At 38.0% G+C, this 20698-nt stretch overlaps 1 protein-coding gene across 5 annotated transcripts in view; it reads right to left on the bottom strand.

The window, feature by feature from the left end:
* Mapre2 (microtubule associated protein RP/EB family member 2) overlaps positions 1-20698 on the bottom strand; it is a 148091-nt gene that overhangs the window by 30480 nt on the left and 96913 nt on the right. For all 5 annotated transcript variants that reach the window (XM_048363661.1, XM_048363660.1, XM_048363658.1 and 2 more), the window contains 2 exons: positions 10967-11112; positions 5377-5590 (listed from right to left, as the gene is read on the bottom strand). In XM_048363661.1, coding sequence (XP_048219618.1) covers positions 5377-5590; positions 10967-11112 — 360 coding nt within the window. The remainder of the gene's footprint in view (positions 1-5376; positions 5591-10966; positions 11113-20698) is intronic.

Here is a 20698-nt window from a genome sequence, read left to right as displayed (position 1 = left end):
ATTTTCAACAGATTAAAAAAATTGGGGGTTTTATTTAAACCTACATCTAGGGATTTAATAACGATTATTCAAACATCTGAGTTTATTACACTACTTAGGCTGCTTCTTTTGTGAAACCACTTTTCAAGAATTTTTTATTAATCTTATTTGAAGGTGGAAACACTGGTCTCTAAGGAAAAGAGAAAGCTTAGACTCAATTCCCATAGCAACTCTAAATCCATCATACTATATATGTATATGGGAATTTGAGTTAAATGCATTACTATATGTGAATTTGCAATATGGCTAAGCTGTAGTTGCTATAGAAACCATAACTTTGAATTTCCTTTTAAGTTTAATAAGTGTTCACACATAAAAACTGATCTCCCCAGGCAGCTATCTTGAGTTGCAGATATGGCTCATGGCAATATAAATATCATGATTCAAAATGAAGTATGCACTTACTATGTATCTATCATGTGAAATGTAAATTCTTAATTCATGCCCTTGGTTGGCAGGGCAAAACCAGATCAAGATGTAACTCATCAAAACGTAGACAGAATAAAATTCACTTTGCAGTCTTCTACCCTTCTGTAGCATCTGTTATACTGAAGTTGGTAACAAGTCACTCAACTATACACCAATACCAAACTACTTGATGATGTCTTCTCTGAATCCATGCAAAAGAAGCTTTTGTGCTATTGAAATGGTGGGGGAAAGCTAGCATGTGGTCACAAAACATCAAGTATGCAGAGGGCATCTATGTTTACACAAACCAGCTGGAGGATGTGCAATTCAACTAGTCTGGATGATGTAAATGCACTCTGTGTGTGTGTGTGTGTGTGTGCATGTGTGCTTCAGTAATGGAGTTTGACTCAGGGCTGGGGCATTGTTAGCTTTTAGCTGTTTCTCTCAAGGCTGATGCTCTACCACTTGAATCATAGCTCTACTTCCAGCTGTTTGCTGGTTAATTGAAGATGAGTCTCTTGGACTTTCCTGCTTGGGCTGCTTTCCAACTGTGATCCTCAGATCTCAGCCTCCTGAGTAACTATAATTATAGGAGTGAGCCACCAGTGCCCAGTTTGTTTTTTAACTGATGTTTGGACTCTCTTGGTACCTATATTCTCCTGCTCTAACAAACTAAACCATATCCTCATGTCTATTACAGTTATGTCTAAATTAAGAAAGACCAAATAGACTCTGGATAAGTACTCTGGAAACTCTCTTATGAATAAAGAACATTAGTTTTATGGCTCAGACTTTATAACATGCATTTTGACTTTAGATGACATTTTGTCTTGTATTTTCTTGGCTGTGTTCCTAATATCTGGACACATGTCTTCTAGAACAATGAGCTCTTAATGTTTTTATCCTATCAGAGCTTTTAATAATAATGCTCTTTTTGTGATGTATATCTTGCTGTAACTGTTATCTGGTATAATTTTATTATCTCACAATGTTGAATAACGAGAACATAATTTATTAAGAAGGGAGTGATTAATTCGGCTCCTGAAAATATCCTTTCTCCTTGATTAAGGTAATAAGGTAAACATGGCCGAGGAATCAGACACACAGCTCTCAGGAATTACTGCCTTCTGGAACTTTAAAAACAAAATTTATTATCTGTTGACTTTAATGAGTTTCTTGAGCTTTGTCACCTGAGAGTTTTAAGCTCTGGAAAATATGTATTTCTCTTTCAGGTTCAAATGGCACAAGTTTCTATGCAGCTTTTGTGAGATGATGAAGGAATTCCTAGAAAATGGGCCAAGGCTGCTGAATAACAGCCCTGTTTGTTGGAGGAGTGTTAAAGCCAAGGTTAAAAAAAAATTAAGGACATGTTATGATTCTGGAAGAAAACCATTTTGAGATCTATCTAATTTCACTAGTAAAAACTTGAAACATAGCAGCTGAGTTTTATCACTATCTGTCCTTTCCTAACAGCTATAGAAAATGACATTAAGATGAAAAATGTCAGCCACCAATCATTTTCTCATCTCCTTGTCCTCCCACTCCATGTGTTCCTGGATTCCAGATGCTGGGAGGACCATGCTCTACTCTACTCTAGCTCCTAGACTGACAAATGGTATTAACTAAAGTAGGTAGCAACTTGAACCAAATGAATTTTTCCTTCCCAAACTTCATGTGGTTTTTGTAACCAGCACTTGCCATTACTTCTGCTCCAGGATAAAAAAAAAGTATCTTTTTAATCCTCTGACCTCATTTTCTCCTTATAGCTTCAGTGTATGTTGCCCGAGTTTCCTCCCTCCTTCTCTTCCTTCCTTCCTAATAATTTCTTGACAAATATGCTAAAGGCTGAATCTACTCCTGTGCTGTACTGCTCAAGGCAAATTGCTGCAACCAGGGCAAATGCTCAGCATCTTACTGGACCACTTCTCTGAAGCATTATTAATCACCCTCTAGGAATCAGATTTCCTTGGCCTATTTTCAGGATTCATCCATTTTCATATTCCCACAATTAATATGCAGCACTGCTGGCCACCCTCTTTCCAGAAGTTTCTTACTGTTTGTTCTCTGATACTGAGGTATCCTGGTTTTCTTTCCCTTTTCCTTCATCCCCCATTCCCTTCCTTTTTACCCTGATTTTTTTTTTTTTTGTCTTTGGATACTGTAGTCTCCTAGTTTTCTTACTTCTCTTTCACCCTTTCACTCTCCCTTTTTCTGTTACTCTTTCCCTTTTCTTCCTAGTTTTCTTTGGATGTTCATTTTTTCCTCTTACTTTGCTTTTCCTTTTTTTTTTTTTCTTTTTTAAATCAGTAGTGGCACTTGAACTCAGGGCCTGGGCACTGTCCCTGAGCTCTTTCTGCTTAAGGCTAGCACTTTACCACTTTGAGCCACAGTGCTGCTTCAGGCTTTTGAGCAGTTATTTGGAGATAAGAGTCATAGGGAGGCTTTTCTGTCTGTGCTGGCTTTGAATCACTATCCTCAGATCTCAGCCTCCAGAGTAGCTAAGATTACGGGAGTGAGCCACCGGCACCCAGCTTTGCTTTTCCTTCTTCCTCCTTACATGTAAGTACGTTTTCTTATCTACAGAGTTCATCCATTCTACTGAAATCTAATGACTCACTTCCAAGTTGTGCAATCCAATGGACTCCAACAGACTACATGGTGTATGGATTCTCAGTGGACTCAGATACTGATGGATCACTTTGCTATCTTCTTTTTGCTTTCCTAACACATCACTCCCTAGTTTCCTCTAATCTTCCCAGCCAAGCTGGTCCTTCTCCTTTCAGCCAAGGAAGTCAGAAATGAAGATTCTCACTGTGTGTGTGTGTGTGCACGCGCGCACGTGCATGTGCATGAACATGTATGTGGGTGCACCGTGGCTGGGTTGAACTCAGCCTGGGTGCTGTCTCTAAACTTTTTTTTTTTTTTTTTTTAAATCAAAGCTAGTGGGCTGGGGATATGGCCTAGTGGCAAGAGAGCTTGCCTTGTATACATGAGGCCCTGGGTTCAATTCCCCAGCACCACATATACAGAAAACGGCCAGAAGTGGTGCTGTGGCTCAAGTGGCAGAGAGCTAGCTTGAGCAAAAGGAAGCCAGGGACAGTGCTCAGGCCCTGATTTCAAGGCCCAGGACTGGCCAAAAAAAAAAAAAAAAAAATCAAAGCTAGTGTTTTACCACTTAAATCACAGCCCCACTGTTGGCTTTTTGGTGGTTAATTGGAAATAAGAGTCTCACAGACTTTCCTGTCCAGGCTGGCTTCAAACTGAAATCCTCAGATCTCAAGCCTCCTGAGTAGCTAGAATTACATGCAGGTACCACTGGTGCCTAGCTAAGGCTCTCACTTCTAGCAGACTGTATTCAATGTTTACCTCCAGCTCCAGGCTTTCTGAGCCCCAACTCCGCGTGCACATAGGCATATATGCACAATACCCATGAATTGTCAACTTAGTTTCCTCTTAGATGATGCAAAGAAATTTCCAGGTTAGTTTGTCAAAACAAACTTGAGATTTCTTTGCAAACCTGTTTCTTTCAATACCTCCTGAACAATATCCCCATCCTTCCTAGTGTGTGAGACAAACCAAGAAGTCATACTAACACTTTTCCTCCTTTTCATATCAGTATCTACCATTACTAATATCCAACCTATTTTATTTCTCCATATTTTCCTGGGTTGTCTATTCCTATTTTAATTTATCCAAATGAATAAAAAAATCCATCTAAAATACTGGCAAATACATACATCAATCCTGTTATCTTTAAAATGATATTTTTAAAATAAATACTTTAAAAGGATTTTGATAACTTTAAAAATGCCAGAATGACAAGAATCCCAGTTTTCCTAAACTATGACTATCAATCTAGAAATAAAATGGGGAAAAGAGCTTTTTTTTTGGTCAGTTGTGAGGCTTGAATTCAGGATCTGAGTATTGTCTCTGAACATTTCCCCTCAAGGTTAGTACTCAGTCACTTTGAGAAACAGTGCCACTTTCAGTTTTCTTGTGGCAAATTAGAGATAAGAATCTCATAAATTTTCCTGCCCAGGCTGGCTTCAAACTGCGATCCTCAGAACTCAGTCTCCTGAGTAGCTAGGATTATAGGTATGATCTACTGCTGCCAGCAGAAAAAGGTTTCTTAACAGTAACGAAAACTACTATTACACAATTTTACCACCTAGTTGGTACTATTTACCATGTCTTACTTGTTCTGATTAGGGGTGAGGCATAAATAAGGGCTTTGAACAGGAAACTGATTTTATAGGTTTGAACAATGGGTTCTACACTTTGAACTGAAATAAATGGTTCTGAAACTCTCACTGTTTAACTGCCCAGTATCCAAATGGTATTTAGAATAGTGACTCAGTTCCAGAAGAACATGTTTTACTTGGTAAAGTCTTCTTTTTTATGGAAAGGATGCTTATAATATACTTTAGAGAATCTATTTTTGTATCCACAAAAATTAAAAAAAATAAAGTTCTAGGTGTTTATCCTCAATGACTTCACTAAATGAGGTATCATTCCATTTTACTTTACCACATAAAATTGATATTATCTCTACAAGAGACAAGATGTACAGATCATAAATTTCCTTTGAAAGATGAGAAGGAATCATCCAGATTTAACTGCATAAGTCAATTCACATTATGGGCTATACTGCCAGTAAAAATAATTCAGTCAAAATCTAAACAAGACTATTTGAATTTTCCCAGAAAAACTAGACAGAAAATCTATCTCTAGAATATCCTTTTAGTAACAAATGGGCCATAGGAAGATTAATGTGGTCACACAGACTATTAATAAAAACCATCCTAAAACATTAAAACATGGATGGTTTGAAGAACCAAATCACAGACAAAAAGTGAAATGCAGGAGGGGCTGAACCATTTTCACATTTTCTACAATGGAGGCAATTCCTTGACTTCATTGAGACAGTACCTGCAGTGGGGGAGTTCGCATGGTGAGACTTCTTGGGCAGGTTGAAAATCTGTTCACCAGGGTCCGGGGGAGGAATTGCATCTTGCCCTTGTCGTGCCTCAACAGGGTCGTACTCCTTCCCATCATAGTTAGCGTCGTAGAATTTCTTAAACCACTGAATAAAATCCAGGTTGTCCTGGAAGCGTCCTTTCACGAGCTTCTCCACTGGAATCACCTGCAATGGGAAAAAACTGTGAGCCATGAGCCCGAGGCTTGCTGGTATTTAACACAACTCAAGTGCTCCCTAAATATCCTTGCTTGCCTGCAACTCATGATCTCCTTCGTAGCCAGCTGTATGCTACAAGGAACATGATTTTTTTTTCCATCTAATATAGTCAAAGAACTTATCCAAGAACCACATAGTTGAGTCTCTGGGAATATTTAATGCTTCTGAACAAACTAGACTAAAAACATAATTCTTAATTGTTAGGAGGGACTAATCTGCCAGGTGTGGTGGTACACACCTGTAATCGTAGCACACAGGCTGCTGAGGCAGAAGGATAGTGAATTTAAGGGCAGCCTGGGTTACATATAGTGGGGCCCAATTTCATTAAGAAGAAAAGTAAATAAAACCAAACCAAATCAATAAAAAAGGGGGAAAAAAAAGAATAAAAGAGCAGCTTAGATGATCTTCCTTACAGAATTCTTATTGTTAAAGCATCTCCCACAGAGACACAAGCCAGGAGGTTATACTTGGTATTTGTCGCATTTGACTCAGTTGTATTGGAATAAATGCTTACTTATAAGGATTATAACTACTAAAGAGTACAAATGAATAAGATTCAAGTCAATACAAATGGATACCAAGCCAATGGTTCCTATGAAACAAAAAGCTTTGCCAGAGCTCATTTACAATATAAAAAGACAAGTATGAAAACAACTAACCTCAATCTAGGGCCCAGAAATTCTTGGACCACCCAGGAGCACACTCCCTGAGAGTGGAGAGGAAAAGAGATGTAGACTGTCTAAGGGCTGAGGGGAGGTGCCTGGAGGAGGCACATAACATTCACATCAGATCCCAGGAGAGGAAGCTAAGCATTTCATGGGGCAACCTTGCCTACTGCAACCAGAAGACTGCCAGCATTCCCTATAGGTGGCTGACCTATAGCAATATAGGAATGCACTGGAAGACCAAGGAAAAAAATGGGATTTGATTGCTCAGCTGAAATTCATTAGGCCACTATTTTCAAAGAAAAATGGAAAGGTACTGCACCATTACTAGATTTTACTTCACCCCTTTCTGGATGAAGATTCTAGTTCAATGAGAACCATGAGAGAGTGATCAAACTAAGGTGTGTGAGGTTGTAAATGTGTAAGCATGAGATGCAGTAAGAAGCCCAGTGCCCAGGGCACCATACGTCATTGTGTGATGTTTGAATGAAAGCTGCATAAAATCAACTTGCTGCAGTGCTTTGCCATCTCTGGATCTCTATGCCATCAATGTCCTAAAGTGCATCAACAGAACCACTGAAAAACTGTAGAAAGACTGTAAATATCAATGTCAATGGAAAGAGAAAAAGCAACAGGAGCATTTTCAGTGATCCATTAAGTGAATTATTAGTTATAATATTTTTTCAGTTAAAAGAGAAATTAAACCAAGTACAGGACAAAATAAAAAAAAGCAAGCTTATGAAAGGAACCATATTTCTCATAAAGATTCTTCTGGTACTGGAGACTTTGGTGTTGATAGTTCCTTCCTTTCTCTGGAAGAATTCTGCCCAGATGCACTCAAATGACCTTCCATGTACTATTAACTTACTTTTATGTCTTCTAAGTTTTAATTTCTTGTTTATGCAGCTATTGATTGATTACTAGGAAGTGACAGCATAGTGGCTTTTTATTGTGTAAGGCTCATTAACAGACTATTGTACTTTTTTTGTAAGGCATGGAAATTTATAGTTTTAAATGACAGTGGTATGTGAGCAATTGAAAGGAGGCCTTTCCTTTTTAAAATTTTTGGCAATACTAAGGTTTGAATCAGGGTCTCTTGCTTGCTAGGTAGATGCTCTATCACTTGAACTGTGTGTTCAGTCCTGTTTCTTGCTGATTATTTTGGAGATGGGAGTCTTGTGGCCTTTTCAATTTAGGCTGGTCTGGAACCTCAATCCTGTTTTTAGCCTCCTGAATAGCTAGGATTATAGATGTGAGCCACCAGCACCTGGCAAAATGCACTTGCTTCTGCTGACTTAGGTTTACATTCTCTGTAAGAATGTTACATTTCAGGGGACTAATTTGCAAATCTGAGGTGGCGAGCAAAACTTTGCACAGAAAGGGCCTTGTTATACTCTTGGGCTGTGACAGACATAATAGGAGAATACAACACTGTTTCACAGCATTTTAAAGCAAGAGAAGCCAACAAGGGTACTGAGGCCAGGCTCCTTCCACTGCAAGAATTTTTCTTTGACATGCTTAACAAGTGTTCATCCATCCTCTTGTATACACATTGCTAGAGATACAGAATTATTCATTTGGTATATAGCAAGTGCCTTCAATAAACCTATGGACTAGTGTTTCATTTGTTTTCCAGTGCAGAAGCATAGATAGAAAACTGAAAGAGACAGGAGCTGGGAATATGGCTCAGTGGTAGAGTGCTCGCCTTGCATGCATGAAGCTCTGGGTTCGATTCCTCAGCAACACATAAACAGAAAAAGCCGGAGTGGCACTGTGGCTCAAGAGGTAGAGTGCTAGCCTTGAGCAAAAAGAAGCCAGAGACAGTGCTCAGGCCCTGAGTTCAAGCCCCAGGGCTGGAAAAAAAAAAAAAAAAGAAAACCGAAAGAGACAAAAGTGCTGTTAACTCATAAAATTAAGGAGAATCTGATTTTGAATACATATGTTAACACCTGACCAGAAACTAGCCATTGTAAAAGACTAAGGTGTTACAGAGGAAGTACATTTTATTTAAAGTACATTTAGATGGAGTTTTGCTATGCTTTCAAGGATGGTATCAAACTCGTGACCTTACGTGATCATCCTGCTTCAGATTCCAGACTAGCTGGATTACAGGTGGATTACAGGCTCAAGACTACATAATTTGAAATAAAAATTCTAAGAAAAGGTGTAGCTAGCTGATTTAACATTTTGATAAGAATGCATTTACTTAGGAGGGAAATAAATTATATTCAATAAAAAGATATAGCTGTGGGGGCTGGTAATATGGCCTAGTGGTAGAGTGCTTGCCTCGTATACATAAAGCCCTGGGTTCGATTCCTCAGTACCACATATATAAAAAAATCCAGAAGTGGTGCTGTGGCTTAAGTGGTAGAGTGCGAGCCTTGAGCAAAAGAAGCCAGGGACAGTGCTCAGGCCTTGAGTTTTCCCAGGATTGGCAAAAAAATAAAATTTTTTAAAAAAGATATAGCTGTGTGTGGTGGCTCACATCTTTAATCCTAGCAATTTGTGAGACTGAGATCAGGAAGATCACACATAGTCCCATGCCAACCAGAGGTGGGAGGGAACAGTTTGTGAGATCCCCATCTCAACAGAAAAAGCTGGGCATGGTAGTATGTGTCTGTTCCAGGGCAGTCCAGGCAAAAAGCAAGACCAATGTGGAAAATAACCAACGTAAAAAGGGCTAGAGATGTGGCTCAAGTACCTTGCAAGTGTAAGGCTCTGAGTTAAAATCCCAATACCACACTCAATATAGATATTTCACCAAACTCTTCGTCTCTTTAATGCCTATTTTTTTTCCATCAAGCTTTTAATGAAGAGATCATAAAATAACAGCTTCTCATCACTGTACATTAAGATTGCACACTTCTGGAGATCAGTCGTTTGTCAATCACTTTTGTATGACACTGGAGGGCTGCATACCTACAGCTTTGACCTGAATTTTATCCTAATGAGGGATGTGAACTCAATATGATGAGTGACAACATGCCTATCTTTTATAGCCTAGTGGTCTATGTATTGTTGCTACAATCTATTTATTACAAAGAAAGCTTTTAATTTCTCCCCTTCTGGCTTTATCTCTTTTCTTTCTTGAAAATCTATTCTTTTCAAGTTTATTTATTCAAAGAGGCATACCCTAAATAAAGAATGTGAATTAATAAGCATGTATCTGAGTAGCAGTCAATATGCAAAAACAAGATTGAGTAGTTTTAGCTAATAGTTTCTTATAGGGGAATAAAGGACTCTAACATCTTACTCCAGTTGTATCATTTTTGGACAAAATTAAGAAAATTCAAAGGGGGAAAAAGGGAAAATTATGAACCAGTACTAAGAATCTCAGGGTATTTACAGTGCTGGAATCGTATTTTCCTTCAGTATTGGGGCCTGAGCTCAAGGCCTCATGCTTGTTCGGCTTACTTGCTTAGTTGACATTCTACCACCTGAGCCACATCTTCAGTCCAGCTTTTTGCCAGTTAACTTGGGGATGGAGCCTAGCAAATGTTTCTGCCTAACTTGGTCTTGAACTTTGAGCCTCTGGATTTCAGCCTTCGGAGTAGCTGGGGGATCACAGCATGAGATACTGGCACCCAGCTGCTGTGGTCATTGTGCTCCCCCCTCCTCAGGCTTGCAGCTTGCATGCATATGTGTGTGTGCAGGAAAGAGAGAGGGAGGGGAGGGGGGAGAGAGAGAGAGAGAGTCCTGAGCACTGTCCCTGAGCTTATTTGCTCAAGGCTAGTACTCTACCATTTGAGCCACAGCTCCACTTCCATCTTTTTTTTTTTTCTTTTTTGTAATTATTGGGAGATAAGAGTCTTATGGACATTTCTGCTTGGGCTGGCTTCATTCAGTGATCCTCAGATCTCAGCCTCCTGAAGAGCTAAGATTACAGACGTGAGCCACTAGTGCCCGACTAATGCTGGGCAGTTTTACATGCATTCCTTTATTTCAACTTCCTGACTATGAGCAAGAGATTTCTAGACTTCTTTTATAGGTGAGTAAACTCAGAGTGGGAGAATTCAAGTGACTTGTTCCATAATGAGCTGGGATTGAGGATCATGCTATGCCACAATAAGATGTTTTTCCCTGGAACAAATATACAAAGAACCAGAGAAGCATCTGGAAAACATAGAAATTTCTCCTCTGCAATAGTAAACATAGTTATTAACATCTAAACACTTGTAATTTCTGTTAAAAGTTTTACTCAAATGGTTGCAAGTTTTGATAATCTGTTTAAATTAAAATTTCATGCAAATATGGGAAGTTAGGGTGATGCTTTACAGACTCCAACTTGTTGAGATATCAGAGATATTCTCATTTACAAGTTTATAGATTTTGCATTTCTGATAGAAAACAATTCTAAGAGAAGACGAGTACATTTTATTTATTTATTTATCTATCTATTTATTTAATTTTTGGGTGCCAGGTCCTAGGGTGCTGTCTCTAAGCATTTTGCTCAAAGCTAGCACTCTACCACGTTAGCCACAATTTCAATTTTTTTTAAATTAATTGGAGATAAGGAGTTGCCCCAACTTTCCTGCCCAGGCTGGCTTTGAACCATGATCCTCAGATCTCAGCTTCCTGAGTAAGTAGGCTTACAGGCATGAGCCACTGGTTCCAGGCTTGAAAAGTACATTTTATTATAGAGGTACAGGGAGTTTCATACCTTATCAACGTTCATTCGCTTGAACGATGCTTGCAGAAGTTTGAAATTGTGAATATACTCATGTTCCAATTTTGCTTGAAATTTTACTTTCTTCAAACTAATGCAGCCTGGGAAGAGCATGTCCATGAACTGGCAATAAGCTGCTCCTGGAAAGAGACAAGAGAAGCACATGTGTGAGTCTTGCTGGGCCCTGAAGCACTGGAGGGTTGTGAGGTAGGAAAATGACCAGGCTTGGAGGCACCATCATACCAAGCTCTTCTGGCTGCACATGCTCTTCTTACCACTGCTCTTAGTCTCTGACACCTCAGCCAACCACCACCAGCCACCTCACCTCACCCACAAGGACGAGGTGTCAGAGAATGCCGCAACAATGCAGGACTTGCCACTTCCTAATCCTGAACACTGCGTATTATAAGATATGCATGCAGCACCACAGGAATCCACATCAATTGTACAAAACAAGGGAACAAGGGTTAGAATAACTTCTGAGCACCTTCTAGGAAAAAGGAACACGGCTTTCTTCTGCCTACCTATCATTCTGCTCCATGCCATCAAAATAAGTAAGTAAGGGAAAAGTATAGAACATGTCAACAATGAGAGAAACATGAGAAAACTTCTCAAGAAATATGTAGCTCAAAGCAATACATACTCTCAAGCTACCTTCTATCCATCTTGCAAAATAACAGGGGTGAAAACTGTAGTACAAAGCCATCTACTATCCAAAACAGATGCATAGTAATTTAATTTTAGCCCAGGGCAATAGGGTCCTGATATTAACATGAAACATGAAGACAGGGAGAACATGAAACTTACAAAAGTTCAGAATCATGCTGTTTATGACTGAAAAAGAAACATAACAGAAATGTTCTATGAGTCCTCTGAGAAAATGGTCATAGAAAAACTTTTTTTTTATAAAAGCCTTTTTTAGAACATGAAACTTTCAACTAGAAATTTCTAGTAAGATCATGTTTACCTGATTTGCAAGTTAACAGAATAGACTAAATCCAAAGGCACAATGATTTTTTTTTCTTTTACAAGAAAGAAAAGTAATGAGTGGCAAGAATGGGAAGAAGTAGCCCTTTTAAATTTCTTTTCTGGGTCTGGCTTGCTTGGTCTGTTTCTACATGCGCAGACTGGACTTTCTGGAACGTGCAGGATTTTTCCTCATCCTTTGCCTCTGAGGCTTCTGTGAGAAGTTTTGCTCCTATGTGGGCAACTAATTCACTGTCAGATACAACTCTCTCTTTCGCTTATGCCCAACAGATGTAGAGCACTCTTTACTGCGACAGAATGGAAAAGACACTATAAGGTATAGAGCAGGAAATGTTGGGACAACGCCTAGTTTACAGGTAGGGGTATAAGAAATATAAACCATAATAAAATCTGCAGAGTTTCTGCATCTGTCTTCCTCTTAGATGTAAGCATCCTAACTGGTAAGTTTCTCATGAAGCAGATGGGTCTCTTAAAATTAGCACATTATAACAAACAAAAACAAAACAATAAACACTGGGAGAGATAAGAGAAACATCACGAACTGCGGGGAGGGGCATTCAATGATTCAGATCTTCCTCTTGAAATGTTACCAAGGGGAACAAATCCTAATAACATCACTTACACGAGTGGGGGATGGAAACATGTTGGCTCATTACTTGCTCTGTGAGGTTGTTTACTTGTGAGAAGTTTGACACTGTATTCTCACCAACCAACCAACCAACCAACCAACCAGCCAGCCAGCCAGCAAGCCAGCCAGCCAATTTATTTCAATATACGAGAGAAGGAAGGCAAAATCATCTCTAGTATCATAATCTAAGAGCTCATCACCGGTTATTTTCTTTCTATAACACTCTAGTCCTTTTTGGTAACACTAAAGTTAAACCCAGGGCCTGAGCATGCAAGGCAAACACTTTACTACTGAAGTATATACATTCAGCCCTAAACTTCTGTTTTTAACTTAACAGACCATGATTTCCTTTCTGGGTTGTTTAATATTCTCTACCAATATTTTAATGACTTTCTGGTATTTATATCATGTTTAGCAACTTCCCCTAACCAAGACCACATAAATATTCATGTGTAGTTTCTTTAAGTACTTTCATGATCTCAAGTTTTACATTTAAATTCTGGATCCATGTGGAATTTATTTTGGGTCTATGATATAAAGTATGGTTCTAATTTTAATCTCCAAATGTTAGTGGAAATCTGTCATTTCTGGCTCTCGTGCACTTGGACACCTTCCTACCTGGTTGATGCCACCGTGTCTGCATCCTATCCTACCCCAGTAGCTGAATGTGGACAGACCTTTCTCTGCCCCAGTCTGAGTAGGAGGAGTGACAGAAACACAGAGACTATTAGATTTTATTCATGGTTTAAGTGTGGGCCTACAGTCCTGAGCAGCAACAACAGATTGGGGACATCCTTATTCCTGTGGCACTTGGAGGCTCCTTAGTGGCCTATGCTTCTTTCATCTTCTGAGATGGGTTTTCTATTGATGCTGAGATACTAATATCTTTCCTGAAAATTCCTCTGTACTTTAGATTGCCAGAAATAATTTTTTCACAAATAACTGCCAACTGATAAATAGGCTAGGTATTGAATATTACCATGTGATAGGTAATCTATATTTCTGCATGACAAGCACTATTTGGGGGGAGGGGGAGAATACTGTTTTTTTCTTTTCTTTTCTTTTTTTTAATACAGTTATAACCGGTGGGGAAAAATCAGTCCTTTCATTTAGATCTATCTGACTGAAAGATTGCTCAATGAATCCCTTTGACATACTTGGACTGACTACAGATACCATCTATCTAGATAGTCAGTAATCCGGAATCAGTAGACTATGAAGTGCTAGGAGGAGAAGTTAAGAGTAGCAAAATGAAGGGGATGAAAGGAACAGAGGGATGATGATTGAAATCTAAACTCAGAGAAATGAGAAAGTGGAAAAGAGTAAAAAAGTTTTAAAAAGGTAATAACCAAAAGGAAATAAAAAACTTAAAACAACTGTAACCTCTTTGTACATCAGTTTGATAATAAAAATTTGAAAAAAAAAAAAGAAATCTAGAACAAAACATGTTAAGCGAGGTAAGCTTAGCTCAGAGACAAATGACAAAGGTGCAATTCTTATGTCCTTCTGATCATATAAAATAATATTTATCAAAATAAACTCCAGGAAATGGAAACAAAAAAAAAACTTAAAACAAAGAACAAAACAAACAAGCAAACAACAATATAGGTATAGAAGAATACTACCAAAATTGAGGGTACTAAGCTTGAGAGGTGGAGGTTTTGGTAACCAGAGACTGAATTTTGTCTGTCCTGATGAGGAAGGAGGCCTAAAAAACATGGTTGTCTATGTATCTAGGGATGAAGTAGAAAAAGAAGAATTAAAATAAAATAAAATAAAATCAAAATAAAGAAGGAGAGATAGAAAAGAAAAAGAAAGAAGAAGAAAATGGGGGAACATAAGAAACACACAATAAATAGAATATAAAAATAATGAAAAATCAGAAAAATATCTAAAAGTTATAATTGGCAAAAAGAAATCTTCCTTATCTGGGCAGTCTTCTGTTTCTCCTGTGCCCACTTTCCAGTCTTTTAATGGAGCCTCTGATTTCCTTTTGATGGTCCAATACTGGGTTTTAAAGTCTTTGCCTATGCTTGCTAGCTAGGCATTGGGCCACTTCACTGACACCCCCAATTCTTTTCCATATTTTTCAGACAGGGTATCACAATTAGAGGTGGTAGGGATATGGGCCTAGATCATGATCTGAGGAGAACTATTTTTTTAAGTAATATTACTATACATAGTAATATAAATAATATATTATTATTTTAATATATATTATTTCCTAAAATAGGTGTTTAGGTCTCTTTCTAGACCTTAATCTGTTTTTGTCTCTCTCTCTACAACAGTCCCACAACCTTAGTTATCTAAACTTTATACTACGTATTACTAAATACTGTGCATCATTTCCTTTTTTAATTCAAGAACTTTTAATATGTAATCATTTTTTTCCATTTTTTGAATTTGTCGTCAATGGCATATAAAAATAACAGCTTTAAAAATTTATTTAATATTTAATATAATAATATTTATTTATTTAATAACTTTTGGATAAAATTCATGTACTCTACAATTAAATCTTTTAGGATATATATTTCAATGATTCTTAATTTGTTCACAGAATTGCACAACTATCACCACTATCTAACTCTGGAAGATTTTCATCATCACAGAAAAAAACAAAACTTTATGCTCATGACAGGCACTCTCCATATTCTCTCCTTCCTCTAGGCCCTAGCCATCTATAAATATATCTACTAATCTACTTCCTGATGCTAAGTATTTGCCTTTTCTGTGCATTTCATATAAATTAAATCATACAATATGTGGCCACTGTGTATGGCTTTTCAAGGTTCATGCGTTCTGCGGCATGTATCAGAATTTTATTCATTTTCACAGATAATAATCCATTCTACAAATATACCACATTTTATTGACCAAGTTTCAATTGGTGGATATCTGGGTTTTTACTATGGGCATATTCTGAGTAATGCTGTTATGAACATTTTTGTACACATTCTGGTGTGGACTCATTTTCAATTTCCTTGCTACATACCTGCAAGTGGAATTGCTGGGTCATATGGTACTTCCATATGTCCAACATTTTGAAGAGTTGACAAACTGGTTTCCAAAGCAGGTGTAGTACCCTTGTACTTTTCCACAGCAATGTGGAAAATACTTTGCCAATCCTGTTATTATCTGATATTCTGATGCTAACTATTCTAGTGGGTATGAAGCAGAGTCTCATATTGAATCCAGGTTGATTTCTCTAATGACTAAGAATGCTGAACATCTTTTTTGAAGTGTTTGGTCATTTGTGTATCTTCTCGGAGAAATGTCTGTAAATCTTTTGCACACTATTTTTGTTGTTGTTGATGGCAGTCCTGGGGCTTCAACTCAGGGGCTGAGTGATGTCCCTGAGCTTCTTTTGCTCAAGGCTGGAGCTCTACCACTTAAGCCACAGCTCTTTGGCTTTTTTGGTAGTTTAATTGGTGATAAGAGTCTAATGGACATTACTGCCTGAGCTGGTTTTGAATTGTGATCCTCAGATCTCAGCCTCTGGAGTAGCTAGGAGTACAGGTGTGAGGCACCAGCACCCGGCTTCCTTTGCACACTTTTTGCAGGTTCTGGGCCTTGGACTCAGGGCCTGAGCACTGTCCCTGGCTTCTTTTTGCTCAAGGCTAGCACTCTGCCACTTGAGCCACAGTGCCACTTCTGGCCGTTTTCTACATATGTGGTGCTGGGGAATCGAACCCAAGGCTTCATGTGTACGAGGCAAGCACTCTTGCCACTAGGCCATATTCTCAGCCCCTTTGCACACTTTTAATTTTAAAAATCTTAAGTAGCTGTACAAAGAGGTTTCCAGCTTTGCACACTTTCAAACTGAGCTCTCTTTTTATTGTTGAGTTCTAGGAATGTGCTCTTCCTTTCTCTTTCCCTTATTTTGTTCCTGGGTAGTGTCAGTGATTAGACTCTGGGTCTGTAGCATACTTGAGACCCCCTCTCCTCCCAGCCCTTTTACTTCTGAGATAGGGTCTTGCTAACTTGCCCGGAGAGATAGCTTCCTCTGAGTCCCAAGTAACTAGGAGTACAAGTGTGTACTACCATACCCAGTCAGGATTCACCTTCTTGGTGATATCCTGTGAATTACAATTTTTTAATTTTTAGTAAACTCAATTTACTAATTTTTTTTTTTTTTTTTTTGCCAATCCTGGGCCTTGGACTCAGGGCCTGAGCACTGTCCCTGGCTTCCTTTTGCTCAAGGCTAGCACTCTGCCACTTGAGCCACAGCGCCACTACTGGCCGTTTTCTGTATATGTGGTGCTGGGGAATCGAACCCAGGGCCTCATGTATACGAGGCAAGCTTATATCCCCAGCCCCTCAATTTACTAATTTTTCTTTAATCACTTGTGATTTTGTTGCCACATGCAAGAAATGATTGCCTAGTCCAAGGTCATGAAGATTTATACCTATACTTTCTTCTTTTTCCATCCATCAACTGTAGGATTCTCCCCACCCCCCCCCCCCCTTACATTTAGGGCTATAATCCACTTTGAGTTAATTCTTGTAGATGATGTAAGATTGAGTTCAACTTCATTATTTTGTACATGAATATTGTTATCTCAGTAACATTTCTGAAAAGACTACCCTATCTACACTATCTTGGCACTCTGTTGAAAAATCTATTAGCTATAAATGTATGGTTTGTATTTCCTGGCTGGACATTCTACTCTATTCTATTTATGTGCCTATCCTATGGCAATCACATACTGTCTTGATTACTGTGCCCTTTTAACAAGTTTTTTCTTCTTTCTCAAGATTATTTTAGCCACTCTAGGTCCCTTGCTTTTTTTATATGAATCTTATGATCTCTCAACTTCTCCTAAAAGGTAGTTGTAATTTTGATAGGAACTGCACTGAAATCTATATATCAGTTTGGAAAGTTCTACTATATTTAATAATATTCTATCTTCCAATCATGAACATGGCATGTCTTCCCATTTCTTTCTTACAGTAATATTTCATAACATTTAATGTACACATGTTGCACTTCTTTTGTTATAGTTACTCCAGGGGATGCTTTTTGTTTGTTTTGTGCTGGTCCTGGAGCTTGAACTCAGGGCCTATGCACTGTTCCTGAGCTTTTCTGTTCACACGGAGAGCCCAATCTCCACTTCTAGCTTTTTGGTGGTTAAATGGAGATAAGTCTCAGGGACTTTCCTGCCCAGTCTTAGCTTCAAACTACAATCTTCAGATTTCAGTCTCCTGTGTAGCTAGGATTCGAGGTGTGAGCCATCAGTGCCTGGCTTATATGCTGTCTTTTGAATGTTATTATAAGTTATTTTAATATTCATAATTTTATTTTCAGATTGTTCTTTGATAATCATAGAAATATAGTTTTTGATCTTGTATACGGCAAATTTCCTTAATTCATTTATTCTGATGCCTTTTGTTTCTTTTTCTCACCTTGTTTCCCTTGGCTAGAACCTCCAAGACAAAGGAAGTATACTAAATTTTATCAACTACCTTTTTGACAACCATGGAAATAATAAAAATGCTTTTCTCATTTAATTCATTAACATGGTCAATCATATCCATTTTTCACTAGTGCTGAATCATGTTTGTATTCCTGCAATAAGTTCTACTTGGTGATGCATGAGTTTCTACTACAGTGATGTCTTACAATCACAAATTCTTATGCTTTTTACAATACATATCTGTGAGACAGTCTGTAATTTTGTGTAATTTCGTTCTATTTTCTTAGCATAGTTCTTTTAGGTTTAAAACATAAATTGGGAAATTTTCCACTTTTTTTTTGTTTTTAGTGGTGGAGCACTAAAGGTTTTTGTTTTTTTAGAGGCTTGGTTAGAATCCTAACCACACAATTTACTGCTTTTATACCCTTAGTTTTTCATCCACTGCAGAACACATGAGCAACAAATACATAGAATAACAATTAAGAAAACACTAAGAAAGAGTGTCATTTAGCATTCCAGTAAGGAGTGCGTGTTCTGGTGTTATATTACATGCCATAGTTTCAAGAGTCAAAGATGCCTGAGAATTGGCTTGTGGGATTATGTTGAAGACTTGTTGGTGTTGCATATGGGTAAGTGTACTTGGATATTTTTCAAGTTCTGGCTCCCTACATCTTTTAGGAGACATGTCATAGGTACATTATTAAAGAATATTTTAAAATTAATTATGGCTCCTACTGTGGTACAAAACCATTTTAGGGTATAACATGAACAAAGCTGTTATACTCTGGTTCTTATCAAAAGACAACCCTTGCTGGGAAATAGCACAGTGGTAGAGCACTTGGTTAGCTCAGTTCAATCATTAGCACTAAAACAACAACAAGTCAACCCACTATTTATGCTGTAGATCACATTTCCTTGTTTTCTTGTTGAATGATACGTGTATCATTTATCTATTATGTAAATTTCCCTATGTTTAAATTATACCTAACACATGGATATATGCTTTTGAAATCACTTGATTTTCTGTATATGTGGTGCTGGGGAATCGAACCCAGGGCCTTATGTATACAATGCAAGCACTCTTGCCACTAGGCCATACTCCCAGCCCTATCACTTGATTTTGACATGATAAAACATATATTCCTCAGCTCCACATTATCCTTGAGCTACTGTGCCATTTATCTCTTCTTCACAACAACCTTCCCTTTTTACTGCCATTGTTTCATCTGCCATACAATTCATTTCCATGCCAATTCAACAGTCTTCTAAGTTTACCACATTCTGCACAGAATCATGAATAGCTTCTGTTATCAACTTACTCATTTTTCTTTCCTCATTTTGCTTAGCCTCTTAATGACATTTAACATGGTTGATCATTCTCTCATTCTTAAAAATTACATTTTTCGGGCTGGGAATATAGCCTAGTGGTAAGAGTGCTTGCCTCCTACACATGAAGCTCTCCGTTCAATTCCCCAGCACCACATATATGGAAAACGGCCAGAAGGGGCGCTGTGGCTCAGGTGGCAGAGTGCTAGCCTTGAGTGGGAAGAAGCCAGGGATGGCCCTCCAGTCACTCTTTGTCACCTCATCTTGTCTTATGTCTGGAATTTTATTGTTAATGCATCGACTAGTTTGCTGCTTATATTCTATGGACTATGTATTTCAAGAATACTTGCATCTTATCAGTCTGGGTTCCCTTTGTATCTATTTACTATACTAAATACTTGGCATAAGAAGATTTCAGTAAATATCTGGCTAATGAGGGAAGGTTAGAGGGTTGTAGCAGCTTAACTACAATAAAGATTAGCATGTAATTAAATTCTAATGTTATTAAATTCCAAAATAGTAGATATTACAAGTGTTACTCTGTATTTCTTCAAGATTTAGTGGATATATTTTTTCCTTTTTTTTTTTTTTTTTTTTTTGCCAGTCTTGGGGCTTGAACTCAGGGCCTGAGCATTGCCCCTGGCTTCTTTTTGCTCAAGGCTGGCACTCTACCACTTGAGCCACAGCACCACTTTTGGCTTTTTCTATATATGTGTTGCTGAGGAATTGAACCCAGGGCTTCATGTATGCAAGGCAAGCACTGTGCCACTAGGTCATATTTCCAGCCCTCAGTGGAAATATTTTTTAAGCTTTTTAGCCTAAAGTAAGAACCATTCATGTGACCAAGTCTTCAGAAAGTGAAAGAATAAGCTTGTTCAAAAGGCTAAATATAATACACTGTACTTAAATAAAAGCAATCTAAAATGGAGGAGGTTCTGTTTACCAAGTGATTGATTATAGTAGATGTGCTAAGCCCATTAGCTCTAAGTGGTACTGTGGTTATGAAAGTCAACAAGATTCTGAACCTAAGTCAAAATAAAGAAAGCTATTTTGACTTTCTCCAATGCCATACTATAATAGCACCTAAAGAATTAAAGTACTTTACAAGTTTTTATTGTAAGTCAAAGTGACACAAGTTTGGAGACAAGAGTCCAAATTGAATAGTTGGGGTCCTATATGAGGAAGACAGAGATAAAAATGAGCAATGATTGCAAAAGTTTTGAAAGTATATGGTTTAGGCGAATATTATCTTAAAGAGGATAATTATGACAATCTCATTTTCACCAGATCTCAGTACTTCAACAGTAGAGTAATAGCAGAATAAATATACATTTCTAAAAGGAAATTTTCAGTCTAAAGATATATCAC

Source organism: Perognathus longimembris, chromosome 15, assembly GCF_023159225.1.
Source record: "Perognathus longimembris pacificus isolate PPM17 chromosome 15, ASM2315922v1, whole genome shotgun sequence".
Taxonomy (NCBI): domain Eukaryota; kingdom Metazoa; phylum Chordata; class Mammalia; order Rodentia; family Heteromyidae; genus Perognathus; species Perognathus longimembris.
This window is presented reverse-complemented; position numbering and strand designations above follow the sequence as displayed.